At 43.5% G+C, this 19,484-nt stretch overlaps 1 protein-coding gene across 1 annotated transcript in view; it reads right to left on the bottom strand.

Annotated features, from left to right (window-relative positions):
• Positions 1 to 19,484, bottom strand: part of KIF1A (kinesin family member 1A) — a 2,072,061-nt gene that overhangs the window by 934,028 nt on the left and 1,118,549 nt on the right. The window contains exon 23 of the mRNA XM_078667093.1: positions 13,244 to 13,392. Coding sequence (XP_078523219.1) covers positions 13,244 to 13,392 — 149 coding nt within the window. The remainder of the gene's footprint in view (positions 1 to 13,243; positions 13,393 to 19,484) is intronic.

Raw genomic sequence — 19,484 nt, 5'->3', positions numbered from 1 at the left:
TGCACTACAGTCTAACTTAAAAACAGGCACCTCTCCGCCAGAGTTGTCTCCCTTGGAGGACAGATTACTGGATGGGTATCTCCCGGAAAAAGCAATATCGTTGACCTACAAAAAGTTGATTTATAACCCTGCAGACCCCATTGGCCAGATAGGAGAACACTGGTATAGTGGGGGGTTGGACTTAGACGACGAGGAGTGGCAACAGGCGGTGGCCTCTCCGTGAGAGGTGACGATCTCTTCCAGACTGCGTCTCTTTCAACTCAAAATCTTGCATAGAGTGTGTGTGTCTGGGCCCAGACTGGTTTGAATGGGAAGAGTAGAAGAAGGGAACTGTAGGAGGAAATGTGGTCAAGTAGGCACATTCATGCACATAATATGGAAATGTGGGGATGTATAGAGTTATTGGAAGAAGATACACAACTGTATGAGCAAGGTACTAGAAGTTGATATACGTCCCGAAGCCAAAAGATGCCTTCTGAACGTATGGGAGCCCGCCAACCTAAATAGATCAGACAAACAATGGACTACACTAGGGCTAATGGTGGCCAAAAAAAACATTGCACACCTGTGGGGATCAGAGGCATTGCCAAAATTAAAGGCCTGGAAGGCAGCTATGGACTGGTGTATGATCAGAGAAAGAACAGTCTATATTGCACTAGGATGCCCCAAAAAGTAGTCAGCAATATTGAGCAAATGGAATGCTTACCGGGGGGATATATGTGTCCCTCCTGTTGTCCCTGCTGTTGACAAACCAACAACGCTGTAAAACTGTAACATAAGGTTTTTTCAGCTGGATGTACTCTGTGATCAAGTGTCTCTCATCTTTAGTTGTCACAAAAGCATATGTAACTGCATTGCAATGTCGATGTTTTTATTTTTTGTGTTCATGTTTAATAAAAAAGATTTAGAAAAAAAGAAGGGGATAAGGGAGGAATTGGTGCAGTAATGTGCAAAAGTGGGGGCAAGTGATTAAGGGACTGCAGTGAACAGCCAATACATCCAAAACATTAAAAAAAGGCCTGTCCAGCCTTAACCAAGGCAACATTATTTACAGAAACAGAATGTCACAAAGGACACTGTGAATCTATCACTGTTGTCCACATTCAGTAAACAAAACATAAAGCTGTTGATGTTTCGACCCAAGGTTAGTGTAGGAAATTCTGCTCCTCACAAAAGGGTCTTCATCAAGACCATGGGGGGCATCCTTAGTCCACCTAGGAATATGGCGGAAAGAACAAAAACGGGCCAGGAGGCTCCAGGGTCAGAGAGGGACAGACTCTTGGTGAGAATCGTAAATGTACTTGGCTTATTGCTTTGATTAAGTTGGAAGAGGCATGAATAAATCAAGGTGGTCCATCCGTCTCCACAATGCATTTACATCTGTCCGCTGGCTATTTGGGAGACTATCGGGATCAGCTGCCCATGTCAGGGTTAAGTTTGCTATGATAAGTCTATCATTATTGTGTGCAAGTCTCTGTGGAAGCTTTGACACTAGTGAAAAGTTAGAAATCTACTGACAACGGTTGCCCACCATTCCCAGGAATATACTGACTTTTCTCTGAGTCAAATGGAGGTTCATTGTCAGGATTGTGTCAGATACGTTCTTGGGACACTTTCCTAACTCCTTTCTCAGTGCGATGTCCAAAATACAGAACCTCCCTCTGACAGTACTGTCATTTTGAAGGGGGCAGCTTGTGTCCATTTACCGCCAAGTGATTCAGTAATGCAATTGTGTCTCACTTGCAAGCTTCTTGTGCTATCAATGCCACCAGTAGTTCAACAATGTACTGGACCAAAACCGAATTGCATGGCAACTGTAGAGCATCTTCATGTTCTTCTCAAGTATCTGATTAAGGATTGTTGAGCTGTTTGTATACCCCTGGCAGACTCTACACAATGACAGAGTTTTCCCTGAAATCGAAATAAAAAAATAAATGACTACTTGCAGGTAAAGGAGTGAAAAATAATGCTTGATACAGATCAGTGTCAGAAAACCACTCTGCATTACTTGGAATTTGAAAGAGTATCGCAGCAGGATTCAGTACCATGGGGCAACATGGCCCAAGTATTTGATTTACCTTTCTCAGGTCCTGAAATATCCTCCACGTTTTATTTGGTTTCTGCACACCTATGACAAGGGAGTTGCAGGATGTCACTAACCTTTCTTTCAAGATGCCCTGCTTTAGCATAAATTCAAAGCAAACACAAGGAGATGATGGACGGAGTGCTTAGACTTTTCAAACACTCACCCCGAGTCACAGATCTCGATTGAATCCATCATCATTCTTTAGCTCACTCTGCCACCCCAGTTCAGACACATCTATATGCAAATCAGTCTTAACCCTGTGCCTCATGGGAACAGTCCATCCCCAACTGCCAATCCATGTCTTCCCTGGACCAGAAACAAGCATCCTTGAAAATATGCACAACTCTGAAAACCATGCATGAGTTTTTAAGATCTATAATAAAAAGTAAGCGTTCTCCATGAACCTAAGATGACGTTGACTCAGATCAATAAACTCAAGGGATATGGCGCAGTATGGCACAAGTGTCCTGCATGAAGTGGCGGAACAGAAGGGGACAGAGCTGAGACCTAGGTCATAACGGCAGGTTACAGCCGTGTGAGCGCGGACTATCTCTGCACCTGGCCCCCTTCCAAGATGGGAGGTGCACAAGCTCCTGGCAGTCCTCCCAGCATTAGATCCCATAAGGACTGTTAAGTACTAAGTTATTGTTCAACAGTTAGTTAATAGGGTGAATAAGCGGAAAAGTGTCTCTAGCATGTTTGGGATGCTGAAGTGGGTGGGGAAGGCAGGTTTACTGTTTATATCACCGCAGAAAACTGAAGGTATACGAAGGCACCACGCAAGAGACAACATACATGTAATGGAAGTTAACACACTGTTTAGATGGCCCTAGATGGTAAATCAAGCAACATTAAAGTAACATGTGCGACGTGGAATGTTCGAGGGCTGAACAACCCCAAGAAAACACATGTCCTGGTCTATCTCACCAGACAAGATATACAAATAGTGCTCCTTCAAGAACAGACTCTAGACTTCCTGGAGCAAGAATACGACGCAAAACTGTCTCAGGCCACATTGGCAGATATAAGAGAACGCATAACAGAGCACAATGACCGAAGTACGTTACTTGTCAAAAAGACATATAGCAGGGGCATATGGTGAGGGGAGCAGGCCGGGCCACAACCTAGTAACTAAAATAGCAAGTTATAAATCTGCCAGCCCATCAGACAGATAACGGATGTAGACGGGAACAACCATTAAAACCCAGAGGGTATATTCTCTCAATTCAAGAGTTTTTATGAAGGCCTGTATGCCTCCCGCAGGCAGGTCCAACCAGAAGAGTTGGATAGCTTCTTATCGGGTATAGCGCTCCCATGGCTGTCTGATGGACAGAGGGAGTACTTAAGTCAACCCATCGACGAAGCGGAGGTGAAAGAGACAATAAGGTTGCTACTGTATGGCGAATCACCAGGTCCAGATGGACTAAGTGGCGAGTTTTATAAAACATTTGCAGATTTGCTGGCACCACATATGCTGGAAATGTATATGGAAGCATACGGAAAGGGTACCCTTCCGGTGTCAGTATGTGAGGCCTTGCTAATAACCTTGCTCAAACAAGACAAAGCCTTAACGAGATGCGATTCATATAGGCAGCTATCTCTTATTAATATGGATGCCAAAATAATGGGCCGTATTTTGGACAGATTGCAACCCCTTTAGAAACTGATGGTTCTTCCAGACCACTCAGGGTTTATGCCAAACAGTTCCACTGGTCACAACCCCCGTACACTCTTTGCACTCTCCCAACAGCTCAATCCAGAGTTAAAAGCGGTTGCAGTCATGCTGGACGCCACCAAGGCCTTTGACTCCATTGAGTGGAACTACATGTTCCAGATACTCCATCAAACGATACTCCCTGGTGACTTTCTAAAATGTGTAGGGCTTTTATACAGCCCTGCGACAGCGAGAGTATGAATCGAGGGGCACACATCGGAACTGACAAATATAAGCAAAGGCACGATGCAGGAGGCAGGGCTGTCCCCGGTCACCGTTACTGTTTTCCAAATGATAGCACCAATGGCATGTATCATAAGGCAATGTCATCGGGACTCGACTCTTCGTTTTAGGCAGAGACCGCTTAACATATCTCTGTATGCAGATGATGAGGTATTATATGTAAGAGAACCAGAAACATACCTGGACAGAATCCTACGTGAATTTGTTCATTTTGAGCAGTTCTCAGGGCTCAGCATTAATTGGGAAAAGTCAATTATCATGCCAATCACGCAATGCACGTTGCCATATGGGCTTGAATTCCCACTGGATTGGTCAACACAGCCAGTGAAATATCTAGGGGTATGGGTACACAGAAACCCAGACCTAGTTATACGAGAAAACGATGGCAGGGACCTAACCAAATTAGAAAACAGAGTTGAAAGTTGGATAAAAATGCCATTCTCACTGGCAGATAGAATAGAGTTGATAAAAATAATAATACTCCTGGGTTTCCTTTACCTGTTTACAAATATTCCCATTAACCTGCCCAATGTACTCTTAACTAATATACGAACACAGCTACTGAGACTAATCTGGATGGGGAAGCAGTCGAGAGTAAAGTTGGAAGCCCTCACTCTGCCTTACATAAAGGGAGGATTTGGAGATCTGGATCTCCACTTGTACTAGTTATGTGCCCAGGCACACTTTGTGCATTATTGGTACAATCCACACGCGTATACGCCACACTTAGCGGTGGAAGAAGGCGATGCATATCCTATTCTGTTACGTAATGTGCTGCTGCACCACAAAAGGGTTATATCACGTACAGAAATAAACACAATACAATGTACATCCTCAGCATGGCAGGCATTGGGGAGAAGAGCTGAGAAGTTGCCACTGTGTGCTCCGCTGCACCTGATTGAGTACCACCCGGCTGTCTCGGTGCTGCAGGAATGGGGACCTATAACTGCACTAAGGCAGGTGGGCATGGGGAGGATGACTGGTCTGTTCCCAGAGGGCCAATTTATAGCCCCTAAGGACCTGCAATTAATGCCTAACAGAACGCCACTATTCACTGTCTTATATCACAGGCTAAGTGTAGCGCTAAAGGAGCAATATCTAAAATTTCTACAGGAACCCCCAAACCCTAAATTCACTACAGGCACTGTTGAACGCTCCCAAGCGAGGTAAACTAGTCACTAAGTTATACCAGACTGCACAAGAAGAGGAAACAAATATCGCCGATCAGGCACTCGAATGCTGGAACGCACAGTTACAGCCTCAGCTTACACAAGAGGAGTGGGAGCAGTGTTGACGCCAGACAGAGATGCTAACATCTAATTGTAATCTTCGCATTATACACTTTAAATACATACAGCAAGTGTACCACACACCCATAAGGCTACATAGATATGGCATCACAGACAATCATCAGTGTCGTAGATGTGGGAAAGAAGGGGCAGACTTTATGCACTTAGCATGCAACTGTTGGGATCAAATCCTTCTGGTATGAGGTGGTAAGGATTATAAATAAAATGATTGGTAATTTGATACAGTGCAGCCCACAGGCCTGCTTGCTGGGATTGCTCCCCAACTTGAATGTGGTCTGTATAAGTTTATAGGATTAACATTACAAATGGCCAAGAGCTGTGTGGCGATGAACTGGGGAAGGAGATCAACCCCTACGTTGGAGCAGTGGGTTAAGTACTTGGTTTACTATGTATAGATGCTAACCCACTATGCAAAAGAACTTCCAAGCGCATCCAAACAGAAAGATATATGGAGCCCTTTGAATACCTATCTAAGAGAAAGAGGGGCCGAGGACGTTGTCTAAGCAACACTGTGCTTTAGAACTGGCTACAAGGCATTAAAAGTAAACGCGAGTACCAATCTAAGCAAAGTAACAATGTTAAGGTGGGCTGCGGTGTTTGTGCTGAATTGTGGCTGTTTTTGATGAATAAAGCGCTAATAAAAAAATAAAAATAAATTGTGAGCATTGAAATTACAGTACATACTTATGTTTCCCACAAGGTTCAAGGTTTTCTATGCAACCAAGCCCTTCTTTTTCAACACCCTGGAGGCGGTTTGGCAATGGGCAATGGAACAACAGCCCCTCAGATGTAACCCCCTTCCATCCCAAGCTCCACCGACTTGTGAGGATGCCAACCCCGCCCAAGTCAAACCTCAAGGTTGCAACAAGTGAAGCGGTTCCAGCAGAAGATGGGAAACCCCTAAGGGGTCGATGGACACCTCTGCCTCAGGCACAGATCACCCAGACAGTAGAAAGAAACCATGTCAAACTACATCCATGAAAGACAACACCCTTTATGGCACTCTGGGTTGGTGATCCACCTGTGGAAGATGCCAAGGGCTGATTAGGCTTTGGGCTGCCCTTCATTGGGGAGTGAAGCACCTGTGTTGACTACTTGAGTCACGTGGTTTGGCTGATGATCACTGTTTCCCAGAGTATTCTTGTACACTGCTTTAATCTGGCAGCGGGGGGTCTGATTGATTACCATAGCCTCAGTTGTTTTATCTTGTTTTGTGTTACTAATTGTTGAGGTGACAAATGCTCTTTGAGGTGGAAGTGTAGAGAGGAGGTGAGTTGGGGAGCTCAAGAGGGTAGGATTTTGGTCCATTTAGCCATGGTTTACAGAACTGTGCAAGCTTTAATTATAGCACATCTCAGTAACGTTTCTTTTAGCAGGTGCACGCTGGAGGAGGTAGGAGGGTGGCCAACTGCTTGCTAACAAAATGGGACTCTGAAATCCCTTCCACCACTCAGGATTAACCGTAGGCTTAGTCATGTCTGATCTTAAAATAATGACATGGAATGTCAATGGGCTGAATGATTACATTAAAAGAGGGGCAGTCGTGGGTTTTGCAAAACACCATAACCAGACATCTTGCTTTTGTAGGAAACTCATTTGATGGATACCAACTGCCCGTTTCTGGCCAGGTAAGGGTATGACATAGTTTCCGTAGGCTGTATCACACCCCAACGCGCTCACACCGAAAAGACCCTAGTCGCCCACACCACAGCCCCAAGTGCAAAGCCCCCTTCGCTGATTTTGCTCACCTCTCATAGACCTGTCCCCTTCTTTTGGATTATTAGTCCCAGGTACACCGCACACTCAGCGACATTTTAGGCATACTCCTGGTCCCCACTCCAGAAATTGCGTTATTGGGCTATGTTTCCAACTTCCCACGCGCTATTAGAAAGCTTGCTGCACTGGGGTTCTTGCTGGCAAAGAGACAAGTCGCATTGCTATGGTGTGATAGGCGACCTCCGAGAGTGAAATCATGGCTCAGGAGCATGGCCTTTTGCAATATTAATTGTGTGGAGTACTCTACGCTAGTCCCCAGTGCGTCCCGACCTGTTGATATATGGGGGCCGTATCGGTCATATATTGCCAAGGTTACCGCTGACCGTCAGTCCCAATCAGACAATCACATAGTTCCTGAGGGGATCGGTTGATGTGCCCTGCAATTTGCAAATGATTTGTATTGGATCTTTGTTCGACGGATTTTCAGATCATTGCTGATTCCTTTTTTTGTGGAACTGAATATCATGTTATTCTGTGAATGGTATATTATTAGTGATGGTTTTATACGCATTTCTATTTTGCTTTTTCATTGTCTTTTTTTGTGCATTGTAATTCACATATTTCACCGTCTGTACAACATATTGTTTTATAAACCTGAATAATGTATCATCCTTTGCTTTATGACTTCAGTGCACGCTTTTCATTCCACCACCGTTTATCTGATTTGATATGTACCACGAGATGCATCATTGGTTTTTCTTTTTATTATTTTGGAAATGATAAATAAAGTTTAAAAAAAAAAGGGTATGACATAGTTTTTTAAGAAGGTCACTTAAGTGGTTCCAGAGGGGAAACAGTCACCCTGCACAAACGCCTATCCAAGGTGGTGTCCCATATTAAAACGAACACTCAGGGTAGATAGTTTGCGATTGAGGGTATATTTGCAGGGTAAGCCTATAATCTGATCAGTGTTTATGTGCCTCCGCACTTGGTGGGGGTCTACTTTGGAGACTTTTAAGTTCCCGGTGTTTCCATTCCTACAAGGCATCATAATTATAGGGGCGGTCTTCGATGTGGTGATGTCACCCTGCATAGACTCTTCAAAGACTGCGGGACCACTAGGGAGGCAGAATTGAGGATGGCTACATGAGCACTGAGCCTCAAACTCTGCAACACTGTTGCGCCTGGAACCCGATGGCATTGGCAGACATCCCCATGTCCGCGGCCCATAAAATGAAGTCACAAATTGATCTCCTTTTCTTGGTCACCACGGCTCTGCTCTTTACAAAGACAGCACATATCTTTATCTGGGGGATCTTAGAACACTTCCCGGTCACTGTTCATTTGTGGGCTTAAGGGGCGGGCTGCAATCCAGTCTGGCAGCTTAACGCATCGTGCCTGGTTAACAAGGAGGTCATGCACTTCTTATAACAAGAGGTTGGGGTGTATTTGGAACTCAATGAGGAGCTGTTGAAGTCTCCTGGAGTTTTTTGGGATGGCTGCGAAGGCCTGCATGTGAGGGATAGAGTCCTGTCTTAAAGTGCAGGAAAAGCAGAAACAGTAGCACATAATGGAGATGGAGTTGGAGGCCCGCTTTTTAATATTAGAGACACTGATAGCTGCCAGTTAGCAATTCACATGGCATCTTTGACACAACTATGCCTCAATGCGGCACAATAATGCTGGATCACCTCAGCCAGACATGTATGCAAAGGAGGTGACAAATTCAGCAAACACCTCTATTGGCTGGCAACTCAAGATACTGCCACCAGGGTGATCCTGGGAGTAACCAGCCCCTCTGGATAGACAGTCTCACATGCTCAAGCAATTGTTGCTACTTTTGTTGATAATTGCCAATCTTTGTATGTAAAATGTGAGAGACCCCTAAGGGAAGTATCTAAGCCCCTGGTTGTGGATCTGCCCCAGCTACATATATGCATGACTGATAGAGGGGACCTAGATTGGCCCATCAAATTGTCAGAGTTGGAAGGGGCTCTCATAGATACAAATCCTGACAGGACCCCAGGATCGGACTGTTTTCTGATTGAATATTACCAGAAATTCCAGAAATCTCTCATGCCGCCTTTATTGTCTATGTATATTGAAGCAATAGCAAAGGGGTGCTTCCCTGATGACTTGGACCTAGTTATGATAATAGTTCTGCGCATATCAGGGCGTCGCCCCGAAAATTGTTCCTCATGAAACTCAATTTCCCTTATAAACAGTGAACTCAAGTACTATGCTAAGAAACTGACCAACAGGCTTCGTACAGTACCAACGTCACTGTTCCATCTGGACACTGCAGCTTCATACCTCATCAAAGTACGCAGACATATACGCATAAGTTACATGTTGCTGTGGCGCATCGTCACTACCTTATCGGCCCCAGTGCATTTCTGCTTATTGACTTTGAAAAGGCCATTTATTCCCTTGATTAGTACATCCTACTGGAGATGCTTGCACAATTAGGATTCGGTTCACGGTATGTGTGGGTGTTGCAAGCTTGCACCAAGGTACAGGTGTACGTGAATGAGGTAATCTCCTGTACTTTCCCTATCCAAGAAGGCACCAGGCATAGCTGTCCACTATGACCCTTTCTATTTGCCCTAGCAATGGAGCCACTGGAAAAATGGGCCAAATGTTATGCACAGATATGGGGATTTCAGTGGGAAGATGGTAAGGAAAACCGCATTGCCACATATGCAGATGACATGCTGTTATTCCTTTCATACTCATACCACAGGACCACGACTTTTCAGGTACTGGACCTATAAGGGCCGGCTTACAGCTTACAGCTGAACTCGCGTAAGTCTCTCCTACTTACATTCACTAGGGGAAGCAATTTAGGGGACAGGCATACTCAGGTTCCTGTCCATAGACTGAGCTTCATATAATTGGGAATTCACTGCTACCAACCCACTCCTAGATCCTCAATCGTACGCCCCTAGTCTCCAAAATGCGGAAAAAAATTGATTGATTGATTGACTGTCAGGAGCAAATTTTAAATCCTCCTAACCTCAGTGGGAACCATCTTCTGCTACCAATGTTGTCAGCTCTTTTCTTTGTGTGAATCTGGTGCCAATAAAGTGCTATCTGAATAATCGAAATCTACAGCTGAGGCTAGTGATTCAGACCAAAACATTTAAATAACATGAGGCACATTAAGCTCCACAAGGAAAACAGGGAGTGGTTAGGCTTCAAATATTAAAGAATTGAAAGGTTTACTGATTAAAAATCAACAAATTAGTGTCAATCAATAATTGTTACATGAATGAATTTAATAATATGAGTTTCAAATTTATCAGAGTCCTATAGGTAAAAGTACAAATTAGTATAATGTGTCAAAGAAAAAGTTTAAGTAAATCAGTTGTCCCATAAAGAGTGCAACCTACTCTGCTCTAACCTGTCTCGAACTTTGCTACACCTACACATGTTTCCCATCGAATGTTCCAATCACGTTAAAGCACACAGATACAATTTAGGGCTTGTTAGATACTCAGGATACTACAGAATTCAGCTTCTCTAAATACCCTTCACACTTACAGTTATCTGCCGCAAACGAGATACGTTGCACAAACCTGTACTCTGCAGGTCTGCTGTTGCAACTAATTAGGGCATTCTACAGTTGTCACGTTACTGATAAAGTTTCACATTGCATTTGCTAATTTTGAGTTCAGCTCCTCCTAGAAATAAAATACACACTTGACATGAAACAAGATGGCTCAAGCGTTAGCCATACTAAACACAGGCCTAAATTAGCTATGGCTAATCTAAACGAGAATTTTACACAGTTAATAGCATTTGTGTGTTTACATGTTTATGTCAATAAAAATGAAAGACATTAAATATGGAAAATGGCAGACAAGTAACTGAGAGTTCAATACAGAAAAGAAGGACTGGTGAGTGAGATTTGATGAATTGGACTAGTTTAGCCTTCAACCGTTTCAGCAAAGATTTGATATATATGTAACTGTGAGTATTGGGGTCAGTAAGCGTGAGGGTTTTTTCAAGAAACACAATACAGTGCCTTTCGTCCCCAATAAAGTCAGGTGGAAGTGTGCACAGCCCTACTCTGAAAGTGGTAGCATGTAATAACTGCTATAAGCCAGTAAGAAACCTGTCCTAACACAGGATACGTACAAATCATAGTACCTTAAAATGCTCAGCAGAGCTTACTCAAGCCAATTTAATAATTCTGGGTCTGTTGGTAAATGACCAACTTGCAAATGCAAAAATTAAAGCTCCTTTGCTATTCTCAAACTGTTCCCTTTTACTGGGCTCAGGATTTGAATCTATTGACATATAAATGTTAACATTCGCACACCACCAGTTGAAGCATTCCTGCTAGATAATGCTGGGGGGTACAGAGTTTGCTTGTAGCAGAATTTCAAAATAATAGTGGGTTATGCTTTGGAATATGTATGCTTATATGGCTATATGTTGGCCTATACTTAAGCTTACATGACTTTCTGCAGTGAGAGACTTAGGGACCCGTTGAAGGGGGTTCTGGATACTAAATTAGTGTGACACTCTTACTGTGGAACAGTACATGCAGTGCATAATTATGGAAGGTAAGTATGTAGGTATTTATTAATTTGGAGATTTTATAAAGCACATGCAAGGTGAATGGGTCAACAGAGCATTTTGGAAGAAGATAGGAGCTGCGGTATATCTAAATATGAGAAGCAAATTAGCAAAACAGAATGCGGCATACACTACAAAAATAGCATTGCGGTGACATCAAATAAAATAAAAATTGGAATAGATACAATATTTTCAGGAGCTGCAAAGACTGCAGACAATCAATGAGACCATAATAATGAGCAGAAATTGTAAAATGTGTCCTTAAGTTTGTCTAGCAGTTGTGATGACGAGGAAATAGAAAGCTTTTCTGTCACCATCATACCAGCAACAATTTTAAAGAGACACAGATGAGAAGTGACAAGGGAATAGAAGCAACTTCTTTCAGTTTGCTCTTAAAGATAGATAGGGAGGAGAGTGTACGGCAAATAGAGAATAAAAGTAGCATGTTTTGATAGCGCAACCAGAGAATGGCTTATTGAGAGTCGTTTTTTCTGTTCAGGACTTTCCAGTAAGGATCATGACCAATTGGGGATTTTTAGATTTCTTGCATGGGTTAAGGAAATTCGTAATGTACAATTTTAAAAACTAAATTGGACAACCTGTAGATTAATCTACCTAACCCTTACTTTACAGCCACATAAAGAGAAAAACACTTTAATGTATGTTGCTTCTGGAGGTAAGGCAGGCAAGCAGCATGATATGCTACTTTACGTAAGCTAGATAGATATTTTTGGGATCCTGGTGAAAATGGCATCAGGTCAACTGGATAAAGGTTGTACCGCTATTTTAAGGTCTGGCTCTGAAAGGAAATTAATTCCTTATGTGAGTCTGAGCTATTATGTGTATTTTATGCCAAATTATGTATGTGTTTTGGGGCAGAGGTATCTGGTCTAGGATGAGACCACGGTTCTAAAGCTTCTGATAATGTTCGTTTTTCAGTAAAGAATACTTGTAGTTTCCAGCCATGTTTGCACAGAAAACCTAGAGCGAGGAGGAGCTATGAACAGGAGCTCTGCTGTAAGAGGACTGAGTCTGTAGTGATGTCATCCAAGCCTGGATCTCGATCAGAGTTTTAAGTCAATGAAAGTTACTCAGTGGTGTGGGGACTTTCTGCAAAGGCTGCATATTATTGCCCTATTAATAGTTCAATTTGCCAGAATTACTCAGTAGATCTCCAGGAGGGTTCTATGTACAAACTATAGAGAGGGAAGGTCTAATAAAGAACCTTGGGGGACCTCTTGGTCTAGTGGTATAGGGTCAGATATCCGTATTAAATTCCTGTGAGTGATTTCTGAAGTATGAGGTGAACCTGTTCAGTATGTTGGCCTCTATACTAATGCAATGCCTCATGATTCCTAGTATTATATGATGACTTACATTCTCAAATAACTCTGATGTCAAGCATGATGAGCAGGAAAGAGTCAACTATGAGTATATGTAATACTAAAAGTCTTTCAATTTCCTATGAAAGTGCTTACTAACAGGAAAACCCACAAAGGAGAATGCTTTCCTCAAACACATCATCTTACTGTTAAAGAGCCTTCTGTTTAGGAATAATATTTGGCCAGAGTGTGAAAAATGAGGTCTTACCTTCTTCTTCAACTCAACACTGATAGCGTTGGCCTCTTTTAAGAAAATGGCATTGCCCCATAATTGGTCACGGAGGGAAGTGAACTGGTACCACTTCCACTTTCTGAAGGCCCACAAGGCAAATTCAAACTCCTGCTCAGTCCACTGCACTGGAAAGACAAAAACCACAGCATAGCATCAGTCTTCATAAATGGATCTTAGAAAAGTGCTTTGAAGCATCTCCATTATATACGCACCTACGAACATGTGAACATGTACATGCACACACAAACACTGTTATACGCACACAGACAATCATGCACGCTGGGCTGGGTAGTGCTTACATTGATGTCGAGCTGGGCTCATCTTGTTATCAGGTCCTGTCTAAGTTTAGTGGATGTCCTCATTTTACCAAAGTAATGTCTAAATGCTGTTACATTTTAATTCTCTGTGTTGTTGTGTTCTCATTATGTTTTTGCATTTCATCTAACACGCTGTGAATGGCACTTTAAAGTGATGCACAAAATGCTGTTACTTCAAATTTCCCCATAATAGCATTTGAAATATGACATTCTCATTCTAATTTCTTTTTCCTTAATACCCACAATGTCAGTTTTCCTTGATGCTGGGCATATGATCATAGACGGTCAGCCTCACACGCTTCATTTCCTAACTATGCTAACTGGACATGTAGAAATTATGTTTCTTTGCAATTAGCACATTAAAGTCTGACTGATTGGCTTTTCCAATGCCTGATAGTAATCGTGCTGATATTGGTTCTGGTGGTGTGAAGTTGCCGGAGGAGTGGATGGTGGTGGTATTGACAATGGTTTTGATGATCGTATTAGTAGTAGTGGCATTAATAGTTGTGGTGAAAATGGAAGTGGTATCGGTATTATCACTGGCATTGGTGTTGCTGCTAGCGACAGTGGTGTTGGTGGCATTGGTAGGGGTGGCTTTGGGGGGTATCAGTGGAGGTATGTATTTTTGGTGACTGGTCGTGGTATTGGTAGTATTGGGAGTCATTGTGGCAGTGGAGCTATCAGTGGTATTCCTGATTGTACTGTGATAGTGGTGTGGGTGGTGGTGGTATTGATAGCAATATTACTGGTGAGGAAGTCTTGGTGGTGGTATTAGTAAGACTGGCAGTGGTATCAGTGTTGGTGGTATTGAAGGATGCAGTGTGGTAGTGATGGTGTTATTGTGGTGGTTGTATTGGTAATGGTATAATATAGGTAGTTTTATATGTGATAGTGGTATTGGTAAGGATGGTGATATAGGTAGACTTAATAATGGTGGTATTGGTTGTGTTGATATTGGTAGGGTTGGTGCAATGATGGTGGTAGTATTCTTAGGGGCATTTGCAGTATCGTTAGTGGTGGAGGCCTTGAAGTTACGGCCTTGCTGATACTGGAGGTAGTACTGGTGGTGATATTGGTGAGAGTGATATTAGAAGTATTGGTGGTGTGAAATTGGGTTGATATAATTGCTATTGATATTTGTGGTATTGGTACTATGGTGGTGGTATTGGTACTGGTGGTGGTGGTAATGCTGGTGATGTATTGGTGTTTTAATAGTGATTTTGGTAATGGTATTGCTGTTGTTGGTATTGTGGTATCACTAGTTGCTTTAGGAATGGTAATTACATTTGTGATATGGTGGTATTGCTGGTGTTAAAGTTTATTGTTGATGGTCTAGGTGGGATAGTTGGTACTGGTGGCAACGCTATCAGTGGTGGTGGTATTGGTAGTGATGTGAAATTTCTCGTGGTTGCTGGTGTTGGGGTCATGAAATTGTTTTTGTTTTGGCAATGGATCTCTTTACAATGACTGCCATCGCCGCAGGGTTGAGACTGGCCGACAAGTAGTCAGCAGTCCCACCCGCCATACTGTGATGTGACCCTGTGTAGGCAGTCAGACAAATCCCTTTTTCTATTGCAGCTTGTGCTGCGGCCAGGAAAAGCGCTGCAGCACAAGCCGCAATAGAAAAAACATCCACACACCTTGTGCCAGGCACCATGTGCCCCCCTGGCCGCTTATTGGAGGCCCACGGGGGATGGCAGGCTGGCAGAATCCAGTCAGCAAGTACACCAGATGCTGGTAGGTTTCGGGTAGCACCTCTAAGGTGCCCTCTGAGTGCATGTATTGATAAATCCAAAAACTGGCATCAGTGTGGGTTTATCATGATGAGATTTTTGGTACTTTCAAGAGTGCAGGGGTGTTAAAAGGACACCCTGTTTCACCCCTGAAATAAGCATGGGTGCACATGTGGCGCACATACATGCCCTAAGGGCATGTATGTGCTTCACATCGCACTTGGAAAAATGCAAAAAAGTTCATTTTTCAAAGAAATTGCAAATTACCACCAACTTGAAGTTGGTGGTAATTTGCGATTCCTTAAGGCCAAATTGCACTTTTTTGGTGCTTCTTGCATTGCATTTTAGGAATCGCAAAATTTGTGATTCCTTAAAGGCAATTGTAAAATAAGGAATTGCAAATGTTGCGATTCCTTATTTTGCCTTAATACATACCATTTGGCAAAATTGCATTCGCAAACGCTGAAATTCTGCGAATTTGCTTGATACATATGGCCCTTACTGAGGGTGCTAAAGTTTCTTACAGATGGTATTTGTGACTGTGGGATTTGCTGTGGTAGTATTAGTGGCAGTATTAGGTTTTCCCAAAATATTTTTATTGGGGTTTTCTGCAAACAGCACATAAAGCATTTGAAGACGCCAAGAAACCATAAGTACATAGGAGTGAATGCACAATCGTTTACAGCACCACAGTGCATTTTCATTGAATTTGCAATACTTATTTATTTATTTATTTATTTAGGAAGTTTTTTATAGCGCTGTCAAGACCCGGAGGTAGCAGAGCGCTTTACAGTAATAGAATGACAAAAATCTGTATAAACATATACATAACATAAACATAAACATGAACATAACATATGTAAGGTATAAGCATTCAATGAGTGACATTGTAAGCGGAACATGGGTGAGTTGCGGAGCTTCTTTGGTTATGGGATTCACTGTAGTCACATAGTTCAGGGGTTGCTTGCTGACCCCGGTTATCCACAGCCAAGGGAGCGGATCAGGAACAAGGATTTGAGTTGGCTTTTGAATTCCACAAAAGAAGGAATAGTTCTGATGTGCGGGGGGATGGAGTTCCAGATTTTGGGGGCGTTTCCAGTGAAGGAGCAGCCCGCTGTTCTTTTCTTTCTGGTTTTGGGTAGGATGAGCAGGAAGGAGTTAGAGCTTCTCAGATTCCTGGCTTGGCCTGCTTTTTTGAGTTTATTTGTCAGGTATTCGGGTTTGCCGGTATGGAGGGCTTTGTGTGTTAGGCAGGCCATTCTGAAGTTACTACGCATTTCTACTGGGAGCCATTTGAGTTCCTTGAGTGCTGGGGAGATGTGATCCGATTTTTTGATGCCGGTAATCATTCTAGCTGCAGCATGTAGTGTTGTTTTGATCGGTGCCAAGTTCGATTTCGGGATGCCTGTTAGGATTGCGTTCCCATAGTCTAGCCTTGACAATACCAGAGATTGAGTGGCCAGTTTGAGATCCTTGTTAGGAATGTAGGGTTTGATCTTGTTCAACAGTTTGAGGTTAAAGAAAGCACCTTTGGCTGCATTCTTGATGTGTTTTACCATGTTTAGTTTGGGGTCTATGATGATGCCAAGATATTTAACAGAGTCGGCTAGAGTAAGATTTCCTTTAAGCGCATTGATAGCTTTTAGCCATTTGGTGATTTGAGGGTTGTCTTCCTTGTTCGAGATGAGGAGTGTCTCAGTTTTGTCTGGATTCAGTTTCAAGTGATTGTTTGTCAGCCATTGTTGAACATCTTTCAGGACATCATTTAGTCTATGTATGTCAGTGAGAGAGGAAGTTTCCAGATAGATTTGTGTATCGTCCGCGTAGAGGTGAAAGCGGATGTTGGCTTTTCTGAGTAGCTTGGAGAGTGGTTCCATATAGATGTTAAAGAGCTGAGGCGAGAGCACCGAACCTTGGGGGACGCCCTTATTGACCTGTTGGATTTCGGAGGTGAAATTCTTGACTTTTATTATTTGTGTTCGGTTGTGTATGAATGAGGAGAACCATTTGAGAACTACTTTGCCGAGGCCAGCTCTTTCTTGAAGAGCCTTGGTGAGGAGTTTGTGATCCACCGTATCGAATGCTGCAGAAAGGTCAAGGAGAATGAGGAGGCAGCATTTGTCTGAATCCAGAGATACGTGGATATCATCTATGATGTTCAGCATCGCTGTTTCTGTGCTGCATCCTTGTCTGAAGCCAGACTGGAGGGGGTCTAGGAGATTGATGTTGTCCAGATGATGAGTCAGTTGCAGGAGTACACAGCGTTCCAATGTTTTGGCTAGTAGAGGGAGGTTAGATATTGGTCTGAAGTTGTTCAGGTCTGTTGAGTCAAGACCTGGTTTTTTCAGCAGGGGGGTAACTTGCCCAATTTTTAGGCAGTCAGGGACCACTTCGTTTTTTAGGGAGCTGTTTATGATGTTGCCCCATATAGGTGCAAGAGAGTGTTTCATTTTCATGATTAGTGAGGGAGGAATGGGGTCAGAGATATGAGCTGATGGTTTGGAGGACGAGATCAGCGAGATTATCTCTGCGTCTGGGACGGGGCGGAAGCTAAGCCAGGGGTTGCTCAAAGAGCCGGGAGAGAGAGCCTGAGGAGCAGCCGAACTGGTCTTCTTGGGGTGTGAATTGTTGGGGTCACGTGAAAGTTCAATTTTTGTGATCTTTTCGTTGAAGAAGTGGGCGAAATTGTCGCAAAGATCTTTGGATGCTAGCACAGAAGAAGACAGTGGTTTGGACGTTTGTTGCCTGATGATGCTGTAAAGTTCCTTCGGTCTATTTTTGGCTTTGTCCAGAGCCTCGCGGAAGAAGCTGGATTTTTTGTTTTTGATGTGGTTGTTGTATTTCCTTTGGGCTGCTTTCAGTTGATCACGAAGGATGGCCGTTGGGTTGTTTCTCCACTTTCTTTCCTTGGCTCTTAGAGTTCTCCTTTCTGCGTTGAGGTAAGTGTTGAAGCACGTTCTGGAAGGGATAACTCTGCTTCTTTTGAGCTTTAGTGGCGCAAGTTTGTCGAGAATGGACACTAGCTCGGAGTTGTAGCAGTCGATGAGCTCATTGGTGGAAAGGTGCGCTTTATTGGCCGGAAGAAGAGAGCTTAACTGATCATCCAGGATATCCAGGGGTATTTGAGAGAGGTTTCTTGTCCATTTTGGGGGTCTTGGGGGGGTTTATGTGAGGTAATGGGGTGATTGATATGAAAGAGGATCATGTGGTGGTCTGACCAGTCGACGGGAAGGATGTGGTTGATCGTGATTGATTTCTTTTGTGAGATGATAGCATCCAGTGTGGTTCCTTTGTAATGAGTCTCCTCGGTGCAATGTTGTTGCAGGTTGTTATCATGAAGGAGGCTGAATAACGATTGGATTAGGGGATTGTGTGTCTCATTCCAGCGAAGATTCAGATCCCCAAGAATTAGGTTATTGGAGTCGCCGAGTGCGCCTTGTGCAATCAGGTCGGAAAGTTGTTCTCCAAAAGGGTTGTTTTTACCTGGGGGGTGGTAGAGAAGGTGACACCGTAGAGAGTCTTTGTCATTGGTCTTGATGATGGTGGATAGGCATTCAAATGTATCGTAGTCAAAAGAGGTGGTTTCCGAGATGTCCTGGCTGTCCTTGTGGATGATAGCCACTCCTCCTCCCCTATGCTCTATCCTGTCTTTGGTAATGAGGGAGAAGCCAGGTGGTACCAGCAAGTCAAGGCAGGGAGGGGATATCTTATTTAGCCAGGTCTCTGTGAGGAACGCAATGTCAATATCGTGAGTGAGGATGGCTTCAGCTAGTTCTGTTGCGTGCAGTGAGGCCGATCTACAGTTGATTAGCAAGCAATTGGAGAATTGCTCCTGATTGCTGGCCGATTTATCTTTGATCTCCCTTGGTATGGCGGTGAGGACCGGGTATCTCTGAGGTTTCGTGCTGGGAGGGACTTTCTGGTGACCTGTGATTACTTGGATTTTGGATTTGGGAGAATCTAAGGCGGGGGTGTTGTATGTGGCGGCTAGTAGGGTTGCTTCGCTGTCTGACATAGGTGCTGCTGATCTTAAAGGCCTTGAAGTCAAGTGTTTGGTGTCTGATAGGGGGTTTGGAGGAGTGTGGGAAGGAGTATGAGTCTTGGACCTAGGGAAGGGGTCTCCGGTTTTTGCAGTCTGCTGTAGGCAGGATTCCGAGATCTTGAGGG

This window comes from Lissotriton helveticus, chromosome 11 (genome assembly GCF_964261635.1).
Source record: "Lissotriton helveticus chromosome 11, aLisHel1.1, whole genome shotgun sequence".
NCBI classification, from domain to species: domain Eukaryota; kingdom Metazoa; phylum Chordata; class Amphibia; order Caudata; family Salamandridae; genus Lissotriton; species Lissotriton helveticus.
This window is presented reverse-complemented; position numbering and strand designations above follow the sequence as displayed.